Genomic DNA, 12,921 nt, shown 5'->3' on the forward strand with positions numbered 1-12,921 from the left:
TTCACGACACAGTGAGGCCTTTATTACTTTAAGGGCAGTATCAATGTCTCTACAATAGTTCTACATTCTATGATAACACATTTCTAAACTCTAAAATAAGCTAAACATTCTACAAGATGAAGTAAAAAGTCATCTGAGGCTTCAAAACAGTAATTCAAAAACAAGTGTCTGCCTATATCCTCTAAGGACGACAGTCAAAATGCTAAATTGGAAATGTCCATCTTTTATATACAGTATAGAGACAGGCCAGTTATTGGTCAGCCTGATTAGAGGGGCTGATATTCAGAACATTTCAAATCACTGGTGTTATTTTGAAATCATGGAAAAAAAAAAAAAAAAAGGATCATGGTGGCTAAACCTATGCAGCCTGCAAAAGAGAAAAGGTATGCTAGCAGCTAATTTAGCAGGCTGCTAATGACCATGTGATGCTCTCATGCCATTACATCTGTTACTATTCTTTGTTTTGATTTCTTTAAGAAAGGGAAATCCACATGTAAAATGCAATGTGAAAACAAATCTACAGAAGCGTAGCTCTCAGTACAGAGAGAACACGACAAGAAATATGACTATGATTTCTCCAAATCCCGACAGCATGCAGACACCAATATATCGTCATGTTTGCCCATCTTCAGGAATAACAGCACCAAGTGTAAATGCAGATCTGATCTAAATAAAAGCTATAGCTGAATCCTGTATCAGGATAAGCTATATAGTTTGTGCATGCATAATTTAGATATTCAGTTATCATGTGGTGGAGCTAGAAAGCATGCATGCTCAGGAGGTCTCACCTGTGTCCTGCGAATTAAGCACCTCCAGTGCATGCATCATGGCACTGGCAAATACGTTTGCATCCTCCTTGCTACCAAAGTTGAGGCCGTAGACTTGTCGGGCATCACGCCACTGGTGGAAGGTCTGTGTGGCCTGGTTGTACTTCAGCCCCTTGGGAATGGCACAGTTTATCACCACCTGCAGACATCCGTGAATCAGAAGAGAGAGGAAACGGAGACAAGACAGGAGAGGTTTATGACTTCAAGTCTGAAGGATCATAATAATAATAAAATAAAATATCTCCAATTAAAACACAATATGTCAACCTTGTAACACTGTCGCCTGTTATGTTGTTTAAAGTCACTTTTACTTCCTCGTAAGTAGACTTTATGATCCCCTCACTCTGTGTCTAATTTAAGGCACTTTAAGTGTTCACATCTGAGGTTTTTACTGTTCGGGGCACACAGCCAAACAGTAATGCCTCAAGGTACTCCCTGTTAAATAAGACCAATAGGGAGGGGTCCCAAACCATTTTCCCTAGAACCTAAAGGAACTGTCTGAACATTTTCCTTTTTCTACTCACATGCAAAGTCAAAAAGTATTTTTAGAAAAATCAAACTTTTGAAGCAACAAGGGGAAATTACTCACATTTGACTTGTGTATTGGCTCATATCACAGTACAAACATATTCAGTTCCATCATCAGAGTGCCTACACAGCTGAAGCTTAAGTATCCATGTAGTCCATATGGATAATGTGTGTATTTTTAAAACGTAGTTAGGATTCTGTTTAGGCTTGAAGTCAGGGATATGACTTTAGTATTTTATTCGTTAAGTTTTAAAAAAAATTGATATATTTATCATTATTAATATTATTTATCATTATTATTGTAGCAATATTTCATTCACTGGAGCCTGACCATCAGATACTGGCATTTTAAGACAGACAGACACATTTTAAAAACCACATATGGTGAATGATTATTCTTTCAGACCATAAACCATATGGTCTATAGATACAACAGTGTCCAAATATGACCTTTTGTGGCTCAAAAGCAGCCAAAACTTTAATATCATGGCTTCAGTTTGCACAGTTGAGAAACAAGTGGTGATGTCACAATGGGTGGCAGCATTCTCCAAGTTACCTTTAATTTCAGTCATCACGAGGAGAAAGAGTCATGAGTCCAATACGATTCCTACTTCATCCTAAAAATAACATTACAATACTGTTTTCCCCCCTAACAGCTATGCTTCTGTGGCCATCCACAAGCTCCAACACATCCAGAACTCTGCTGCTCGTATTATCACCAGGACCCCTTCCATCCATCACATCACTCCTGTCCTGCAGCAGCTTCACTGGCTCCCGGTCAAATATTGCATCAATTTCAAAATACTCTTGTACACATTTAAGGCTATTCATCATCTCTCCCCTCCATATCTCTGTGATCTGGTTCAGATCACCATCCCATCTCGGTGTCTCAGATCTTTCTTCTTTCTCTCTCTGTCCCCTCTCCCCGTCTCGCCACCATGGGGAGCAGGGCTTTCAGCTGCTCTGCTCCTCGACTCTGGAATTCCCTACCTCCTGATTTAAAAAAAAAAAATCATTTCCTTCTCTCTCTTTAAGTCCAGACTCAAAACTCACTTGTTCAAAATAGCTTATCCCGCATAACCTCTCCACTCTATTTTAAATTTGTTTTTATGTGTTATGCTTTTATGATTGTGTAAACTGCTTTTATTACCGGTATTCTGCTGTGTACAGTGTCCTTGAGTGTTCTGAAAGGCACTTTCAAATAAAATTTATTAATATTATTATCATCATCATTATGTCCCTCTCTATAGTGTCTTTGCTATGTCCGTCTTTTACAGTTACTGTATTTAAGATTTCTGAACCGAACAAGCTTCTAAAACCTTTGAGAAGGCTATTAAGGCTTATTAGTATACATTATTTGCAGTAGATTTATTGGATTGTTAGCATGCTAACTTGCCTTCTCTGCTGTTAAAGTCCAACCTCTTTTTCCCCCACAATGAAAGCATTCATATTTGAAGCATCATAATCAGCATTATCAGTGAATTCTCACACACACACACGCTTCATTTTGTTACAGTTCATCTGATATAGCGGATATACCCTGAAAAGATGTGTAATGCGGTTTAATCTCATAATCGCTGTGCTATCTCTCGTCCAAACTAATAAGGAGAATAAATTCAAAACATTCCCCAACAGGGACCCAGCAGCTTATCACACAGGGCTTGGTGGTGTGTTTTGATTTCTGCCGCATCCTGATTTAAATGAAGGATTACTGTACTGTACTGACACTAGGGCTTAAAGGTAATATTGCAAAATACTTCAGAAGACGATACTGCTACTCTGGTCAAAAAAAACAGCTCTATGAGTGCTAATACCTGTAATCAATCTGCTCATTTATAAAGAAACAAGCTTTAGCACCAGAGCAGACATTTATTTGACTATGGAAATGGTCTGTTGTCGATTTTTGAGTTTTTGCTAATGTGTCTCTGGTAGGCAGGAAAGGATTCCCATATTTGCTTTGTATTGTTGATGGACTGGATAAGATGACAAGCAGCAAATGTGAGGAGGAACTGTGTAACTGCAAATGTTTTGTTGTGGATGGCAGTGAAACAAATAGAGGAAATGGTAAGATAGGCAGTGCCACACAGTGAGAAATCAGGCTGAAGCCCAAGTGTGAAGCGCCAACATAAACACAGCCAGTCCAGCCTCTGACTCGCCCATGTTTTTACAGGCCTCATAACTGAGGATGCGCACACTCCAGCCAGTCATTTTTAGCACGTCTGTATTATGAATATGAAACATGTGTTCCCTGATATTAATGAAAATCCACTGTCTAAACGCTCCAATTTGCTTTATTAGATATGTTAAAATTCCAAATGGTTACCAGATCGGAGGTTGGAGGAATGGGAAGCTGCCATAAGCATTGTTCACTAGCCGAGTTTTTATACACAGATTTTGTGGCATTCCAGAAGAAAGCTAACCAACACCAAAGGTTTAGTGCAATTTAGTGCGAATGTGCAATAAATGCACATGCAGAGCACACTGACAGCTGTTTGCAAAGGTTTGCGCAATAAACACAATTCTGAACTCATACATTCAGCTCATCCCTCTCACACATTGCATTTCCTGCAGGAATGTTTGCCTTTTCACAATTCCACAGATTTGCCCCAACTTTTGCATATAACTGTACCCACTGTGCCTCAGCTCTGATTGGGATGCTTTCATCTAAACTGAGGATTATTGTCAGCTTCGGGATTATTGCTCTGAAGCTATGAGCCATTTGAGCTAATCTGAGTTTCTTTCTGCTCAAATGTCCTCACCAGGACTCTGCTGTGTAGGACTAAATCATTATGTGTTCATACATGCATGGCTTGCTGCAATAAATATATGATGGTTACTTATTCTTACAAATAAAAGCTAACCAGGCAGCACGATGTGCTGACATGCACAGAAAAAAGAGGAACAAGATGGTCAAGAAGAAAACAGTTGAAGACTCAGAATACAGGTTCAGTGGAAAGTCGAAAAATATTATGGCAAAGTGCAAGTAACTCAAGGTTATTTCCATCCTTTTCTGTTGTCACTGAATAAAGAAACCATGTCATTCACGTGTGAATCTACTGAAACACCCAGTGGGTCACAGCATTTGGCTGTTGCTCTCTGAACCTGGTTCTGCAGGAGGTTTCTTCCTGTTAAAAGACAGTTTTTCCTTTCTACTGTCAACCATGTGCTTATTCATACGGCTCATGTAATTGTTGGGATTTTCTCTGTATTATTTAGTCTTTACCTACAACACACAATAAAATAAAAGGCAACTTCAAGCAGCAGTTGTTGAGATTTGGCACTGTATAAATAAAATTAAACTGAACAGACCAGTAAAGACAGCATTATAAAGTATAACTCAAATTTGAGCACTCAAGTAACTTTTGCAGTTTTTTTTCCACTGAGAAAATTTACGTAAAACTACAAAATAACTACTTAACACTTTTGATTAATAATAACTAAAGTAATTGTAAAATACTATCACATAATAAAACTTGAATTATTTCTACGTGTGACGTTGCATCTTGAATTGAGATTTTTAAACCAGCCACATTTTTCCACCATGTAAGCACATCAGTAATTCATATCCATTGTTTGCTCTTTGTGACACACTGATTCAAACTATCAAGTGTTCTAGTGACACTTGATGGAGTCATTCATTTGCACATTGCACGTCACACCTTCCCTTCCCAGCACAACAATCTTCAAAACTAAAAGGTATATTTGTAAAAGGGCTCCAAACAACTACTGGCACAAAAATCAACATGAATACTACTAATGCTGGTATGTCCCAGGGCAGGACTGGTCCAGCAGATGGACAGTTCTGTCTTGAAAAGGATCTGCTGCCAGAGGACACAGTCGGAGGTCAAAAAAATGTAATATCAGCACTATATCACTAACACAAATGTGATAATTGTGTCATTGTTTTTGTATGCTTATAGTCACAGACCATTTCTCCTTTTCAAATCTATATATACACTGTGATAGTAACAGCCCCGTCTCATCCACTGACCTGATGATCTTGGATCTTGCGTCCCACTACACGGAAGGCGTTGTTGCCCGTGTGGTGGTAAATGTGGACTCTGCTGAAGCCTGTAGAGCCACCGGCTGGGACCCACTTCTTATTGGCATCGTCATACACCATGACAGCAGCTCGCGCCTGGCAGATGCTCTGTTCACTGCAGGGACAAGAGACATAGAAAAGTTTATTCTACCATTTTAGAAATCCAATCTTTTTCAATCTTCCTTTCTTCTTTGAAGCAAGTTTTGTGAAGTGACCAAGTGCTTGGGACTGCAAATACAAAGATGACCCCACAGGTATAAAAGCAAGAAACTGAGAGCAGAGCACACAACACCAAAAACAGACTGTAAAATGAAATTAACTAGTGAATGTTTCATTGGCTCCACAGCTCACCAATAAACTTCACTACTTCAAGCCTAGCTGTAATCCCAGCAGATCAGCTGATGGCTCAGCCGGTACACTTCCACACAACATCTCATATTGTGAATGTCATTTCAGTTTTAGTCTGTGCACAACTGATTCTGCCTCTGCAAGCTGCCTGGCAACCCGCTCCCACCTCAGCTCTGACTTTTATACAGTGATGGACCTAATCAGTGTCATATCTGCTGTCATTGTTGCTTGCAGTCCTAACTAAACTAACTTTGTTGTATTAATAGTTTGGTATGTGGGGGTGAGTGTTTGCGCGCGTCTTCTCAGTAATCATTTTCTCCCTAATTGCCCCTATGTATTACATATCTCACCGTCTATCCCTTTTTTGCTGCCTAGCCTGACCTGTATCCACAATGTAAGTTTGTATATTGTATGTATTGTATGTATGGTCGACTAGGTGTGTCATTTCAGCTGCAGGCAACTGCAACCGACAAATACAGCTTATCCGTATCCTTATTTATTTATTTATTTATTTTTAAAATCTGTGTTTAACATGGTTCATACTCCTCCATAATCAAACATAGCAGTCTAATATCAGTTTAATCAAACATACCAATTCTCAAAGGCAGCAAGCAAATGCCTTCATTAGTGTTACTGATCAGTATTAACTAAATTCCCATGAACTTGGTCTGCAGTGCACAGACTAAAAGTCCACAGCCCTTCAGATGCCTCCAAGCTCCTCAGTGACACATTAGTAATCATCCATCTAGAGATTCTCTTAAACCAGCAAACAGCAAACCCAGACAGTATCCTACTGGTTGTCAAACTATTTCTTTATTATATACTGAGGTGTCAAAACTCGTCATTAAGGGTACAGGGGAGGAGATCAAATGTCCTCTTTACAGGGGAAAGAGTTAAAGACTGACAGTGAGGGGAGACTGCACATTTGAGAGAAAAGAAAAAAAAAAAAACTGCCTCCAGTCTTTTCTGCTGCGATGGCTACATCTGCTGCCACACAGCTGATTTAAGGCCTGGAAACTCTGCTGTGCTCACTTTTCACTGTAGCTATGCAGCTTTGGAATTGCACTTTCTGTAGTGGACACATGAACCTGCCTCCAAAATCACTCCAGAGGCTATCATGTTGAAATGCCCAAATTCGGCTATGAAATGTGCCTTTTTCAGCCTGATATAAAAAAAAAAAACAACAAAAAACTGTTTTTGCCTCTATGGACAGTTTCCACCTACATAATAATGGTACTGTGGTTTTGTTTTACATCTCATCAATCTGGTTTTACTTGAGGCTTAAAGTTAAGAGCTGTGGAGGCCTCTAATGACAAGTGTGTCTGCACAGTCAGATGTAGAGACAGCGGTCATTCAGGCCTCAGCACTGCTAAGTGTAGGTGCATTGGAATTGGACAGATTTTAAATGCAACTTGCCAACTAGGCTTGCTAACATCAGCTGAAACTTGGCTGCTTGCAAAACACACATGCTAGAGTGAGATGGAAAAATGATTTTCCTTTAGCACATCAAAAAGAAATCTGTTATACAAGCTTCCATATAGCGTGGTGACATGTCCTGGTAATTAATAAGCTAGGACGTAGTTTTGTATCTGCTCATATTCAAGGTTGCTATAGATTATTTTGCATCCATGCAGTTCGGAAACACACAAGCTGTTATATCATGTTTTTTTCTTTTAAAGGTCAAATTTAAAAGCAGCACAAGCCTGCAGTCTTCACGTTAACTACCCTGCCTTATAAACATCTATGTCTATAAAACACCATCTCATTGGCTTGTTAGATATATCTGTTGTCTCAAACCCAGTCTGACACTAATGACATCATCATTGTTTTCTCACCTACAGCCAAATATGGTGGCCTATGATATCATGAACCTGTGTGACAATTTACACTCTGAATACAAGCAGGCAAAAACGCAGAGGTTAAGACGGGAAACGGAGGGAGAGCTTGAGAGACAGGAAGTGTAAAAATGACAGGCATAATTGCTTGGGGAAGGGTGAAGGAGTGAAAAGAGTCAGGGAGGAAGTGATGAGAACAGGCCATATACACATCCTCAGAGAGTCGGCGTCAGTGTTAGAAATGCATGAAAATAGAGGCTTTACAGTGAGAAGAAAAACACATCTCTGAATGTAGAACACGAACGAGGTTCACACACAGACACACAGGAGTGCAAGCAGTCTCCTGCATATGCCAGAGCTACTTAACATGCATCTCACTCCAGGTTTCAAAGAATACTTCCCGAGACTGCTGCAAAGCATTTATCGCCAGTGTGTATTGTGGGCTTGTTCATACACCCATGCCTCTCCAAAGTACACACAAGGACACACATGCACGAGGTTCAGGCATCCATATGCACAGCTCCCCGCATTTCCAGCTCTCACAAACACTTTCACGCCTCTGCTCAAATGTGCTTCATCATGGTCGAGCTGTGGTAACACCCCACAGAAGCTGATGAACTTACAATATGATTTAATGTCAAACCTCTCTGAAGATGCACCGAGACTTCACACCTCAGCCCTCACCTTACATCAAACTAGTAAAAGCTCTGAGCTCAAACACACTGGAGCTGGAAATAAAGACAGAACCATTCATTCACGATCACTGCAGATTTTTCAATATTCTACGGGCAAATTACTCCAACCTTACGTCTCTATTATACTGGCCAAACGGAGTAAGAACGATTAACTTTTCTCCTCTGAGGCTCACAGCAGCAGCAGCTACAGTGATTTCAGCTGGGATTGGAAGATAAACCCACCCCTAGTCACTGGTTTATGTGCATACAAGTATTCAGACCGCACACATGCCTTTAAATTTCAAGTTGCATACTAAAAACTGCAAAGAGGGATGATACATTTCTGAAAACACCAAGTTTTCAGTCTCATGTGCTAATTTACTTCCTCTTAAAAACAAAGATTTGTTTTAAAGAAGCAGCACTGTAACCAAGTATTCAGTATTGTAATTGCTCAGATGATAAATTAACAGTTTTTAGACCTTCAGTCCTTTATGCTAACAGATAGCATAGTTGGGTTGGTCTGGTAGCTGGGTCTGACTAGTCAAAAAAAAAAAAAAAAGTTGCTTAGTCTGACGAGTTTCCTGTCCTGCTGTGACATTTAGATAGTAGAATCAGAAGTTTCAGTAAATAATACGAAAGCATGGATGCATCCTGACGTACATCAATGGCTGAGGATGCTGCTGGTGTGGAGGCGATTTTCTTGGCACACGTTTAAACACCACGGCCTACCTGAGCGTTTTAGCCAACCATGTCCAATGATCACTGTGTACTCATCTTCTCATGGCTGCTTCAAGCAGGATAATGCACCATGTCACAAAGATCAAATCATCTCAGACTGGTTTCTTGAACATGACAATGAGTGCACTGGACTCTAATTGCCTCCACAGTTACCAGATCGCAATCCAATAGAGCCACTTTGGGATGCAGTGGAATGGGAAATTCACAGATGTGCAGTCCACAGCCTTTTGACGGTATTGTGTCAGCATGGACCAAAAACTCTGAGGAATGTGTCCAGCAGCTTGTTGAATCTTTGCCATGAAAAATTAAGGCAGTTCGGAAGGCAAAGGGAGTCCAATCTAGTACCAGCAAGTGACAAAGTGAGATTTTGTTATTTTGTGTCAGTTTTCTTCTTGCTTTTATTTAACAGGCAAGTTTAGTCAGCCTTACTGTTTGGCTTTAGCTTTAATTTACCTTATGATTATAGCATTTCATCATCTTTACATATAAAACCATTTCAGACTTGCTTGTATACGGGAAGTTAGGAATGATTAGGACCCCCCAAATGCTATGACTTCATATCCCAGGACCTCCTGGAATTGTACCAATGGATTTGGAATTGGGAGAGTGACTGAATGCAGCCATTCAAAAGAGGCACTCTGAACCTCACAACTGAGCAGTAAAAAAATAATGAGAGAACTGGTGCATATTTTGGTTACTGTGGTCACTTTGTTTGGCCAGATAGGATGTCACATATTATCATAGCATAAAATAAATTCAAGCTCAGGACCACTGCAGACCATAGCCTGCAGGCTTTAAGTCATAAACTCTCACCACACTGGGTGCGCATGTCTATGCAATTTCTCAACATTACATTTTTGTGTGGTGAATGTAGTACAGCTTGCATGTGTGCGATTCGAAGAGATTTTGTGTTGAAGGTCCAAGTGCTCTTTGCAACCAATGTGAGCAAAGAAAAGGAATATGTGGAACCAAAAGAAAGAAAATGTGGAGAACAGATGAGCAGACATGACACAGTTGCTTTCTCCTAATTGGTCCAATCTCTGTAGGATAATTACTTTGACAGTTATGGTTCTTTTAAAGCAGACAGTCATCAGAGGAAGAACCTGTAAAATGCACCCTTATTTACATTAATAGCAATCCTAACTGAGATTGTACATGAGTATGTACATTATGTAGTGGTGAATTGTCTTTCGTCTTTGCAGCCAATTCAGTGATATGTCTCAGACAGTCACAGTGAAATGTAAGCTTTGATGGTTAAGTACTTGACCGGTGTAATCTAGTCCTGTTGACCCTCCTCGTCTCCTTGTTAACCCTTCCACTAAATGTATCAGCTACCCTCTGCCTGCCTCTCTACTGACACTACACTGCTACACTCTGTGCCTCTGTGCCAACATGACTGCAGAAAGAGCCATGCTTTTTCCTAAAAAGGAATTCTTAAATGCAACTACAGATTAGATTTCTGAGATTTATATTAAGTTAAATGTGCTGTATAAAATGTTCTTCTTGTCTGAATAGCAACCAAACTTTGGCACATGGATACATTTAAGTCCAATGGTTGGATCCACTGGTTCCCATCTATATCGGATATTATAATGTCACCTTGCTACCTGGCAGCCACCTACCAACGGGCTAAAATCAACAGTTTACTGACGGCTGGACATTCATGATGTCCAGCCTCCGGGAGTGCTGACCACTTGAGGATAGAGAGCAGAGCTCATGATTCAATTACAGGAAGTCGTCCAGCTCCTGAAGCAGCAAAGAAGCCCCAGACGTCACACTAGAATAGAATAAAATAGAATACTGTCATTGTACATGTACAATGAAATTATGGGTGCTCCACACCAACTGTGCCAGAATAAAATATAAATAGTAGACAGCAAGAATAAATAGCAAACGGAAAAAATATATACACAAGAGGGATAAATTTAAAAAAAATAAATAAGGCACACATTGGAGAGCAAAGTAGTTGCAAAGTGCTTGGAAGTAGTGCAAAGAAAAGCGCTTGTCTGAATAGCATCTGTGAGTGGCCTCAGTGATGGGGGTTGCTCAGACCATGGCTCAGATTGGTAAGGTGTGTGGGCAGGGGTGGTATAAATTGTGTGGGGTGTGGGTGGGGGGGATAGTCATTGAAGCAATGGGGGCCATGAAGCAATGAAGCATATCAAGTAGCATTAGCTAACAGTAGCTTACATTAGCTTAAATGACCATCTAATTAACCAGATCTGCTTAGTTTAACAGCTTACTTTATGAGCTCCTTAAATTTCACCATGTTAGATAAAATACCAAACTACAGGCTAAAAATCTGAATGCTCTTACAGACAAACAACAGTTTTACATATATGTGGATACTATTTCCCTGTTAAAAGGAAAAGCGAATAGTGACACATCAACACACACACACCGACACACAGAGGACAAATGTGCAGAGCTGACAAAAATAGAAATGGAGAGAATGGGAAATGAAATGAGAATATTTTCATCTCCTTCATTAATGTTAATGAAGCTCTGAGTTTGGAGCAGTTCTGACTTCAAAGAGGAACAGAACAGCTCCAGGGTATTCACTGCCATGATGTCACATCCTGCCAGGATTGGGGTGGGTGAGGTACTGTGGGTTTACAGAGAGCAAAGGAGTGCAGAGGAGAGAAGTAGAAGACAAAAGCAAAAGGGAATCACTGATTTGGCTCCTTCTAACCCATGGTTGTTGAACTAAGGTACTGAAGACTGGAGCAAGTCAAATTTCTGATTACCTGAAAATTACTGACTCAGTCCATCACTACTATGGCTGGAAACTGCGACTTTTTCCACAGCTGATGGGCCAGCGTTATGTAAGCAGCCGAGTGACTAATCTAAATATAGAAAAAACCCAAAAATGGCCAAACTAAAAATCTCATTCAGTGCGTCTGCCAGTCTGACAAAGCCAGGAGCTGAGTGATGAATTCATTTGTGTCATTGTGCCAGCTATACAGAGCCTTCTGATTCACCATATGTGGAGTATTACTGTGGTATCAGTGTGGTGATCTCTTCACAGTAGGGCTGGGCCGTATCATACCGTTCACGGTAATACAGGTATAATGTTGGGCAATGATAAGAAAATGAAATATCGCGATAGAATATGGGTAAAACGCGCATGCGCAGTGCCTTTGTTTTCATATGCACATGGCGAAAAAAAGCATGGTGGCGACAGAGAATGAGAAGAGCGAAAGCGGATCGTTGAATGGAACGGATGAACCAGAATTGGTTTGTAAAAATGCTGCAACTTCAGGGGTGTGGAGCTGGTTTAGCTTTCATCTGTCAGATACACAACAAAGCACTATTTCTGGTAGCACATGCTAGCGGGCCGTCGTTATTACCGTGTGTTTTGGAAAACACGGCACACTTAAAATCAATCCTTTGATTTTTCTGAAAATCGACAGAGCCCCTTATAATCCCGTGGGGCTTATGTATGAATTCGGGTTGTGTTTACTGACCTCGAAACGATTTTATGTCATACACGGCGCTCGAAAATCTGTCAAATGTTTTAGTATGACTTTGCTAAGCTACAAACCCGCACCGCTTGATGGATTGTCAGAGCATTACGGCTATCGTAGGCAGGAGCCTCGCGGAGTGATACATACTGTGCTTCAACATAATATTACCGTATTGTGTGTGTATAACCTCTTTTTAAGTTTTGTGGATATTATACATGGTTATGCTGAAGATATGACTTTAATGCACATAAAAGTTCTGGTCATGTCCCAGCAGTAAGTGGAGAACTAATTATGTAGTGCCACACCAGGCTCACCAAAGAATAGCAACTACATCACTATCACCAAGTCCAACACAGTGGAGCTGTAGTTCATCATCCCACAGATGCTCGATTGGATTGAGAGTAGGGCTGCACGATTTTGCATAAAATGAGAATCACGATTTTTTGGCTTAGAATTGAGATC

At 40.3% G+C, this 12,921-nt stretch overlaps 1 protein-coding gene across 6 annotated transcripts in view; it reads right to left on the reverse strand.

The window, feature by feature from the left end:
- Positions 1–12,921, reverse strand: part of enah (ENAH actin regulator) — a 144,043-nt gene that overhangs the window by 57,086 nt on the left and 74,036 nt on the right. For all 6 annotated transcript variants that reach the window (XM_005746170.1, XM_005746169.1, XM_005746168.2 and 3 more), the window contains exons 2-3: positions 5,347–5,512; positions 789–966 (exon numbers count right to left, since the gene is read on the reverse strand). In XM_005746170.1, coding sequence (XP_005746227.1) covers positions 789–966; positions 5,347–5,512 — 344 coding nt within the window. The remainder of the gene's footprint in view (positions 1–788; positions 967–5,346; positions 5,513–12,921) is intronic.

This window comes from Pundamilia nyererei, unplaced genomic scaffold (genome assembly GCF_000239375.1).
Source record: "Pundamilia nyererei isolate P.nyererei 1_Seehausen unplaced genomic scaffold, PunNye1.0 scaffold00174, whole genome shotgun sequence".
In the NCBI taxonomy this organism is placed as follows: Eukaryota; Metazoa; Chordata; class Actinopteri; order Cichliformes; family Cichlidae; genus Pundamilia; species Pundamilia nyererei.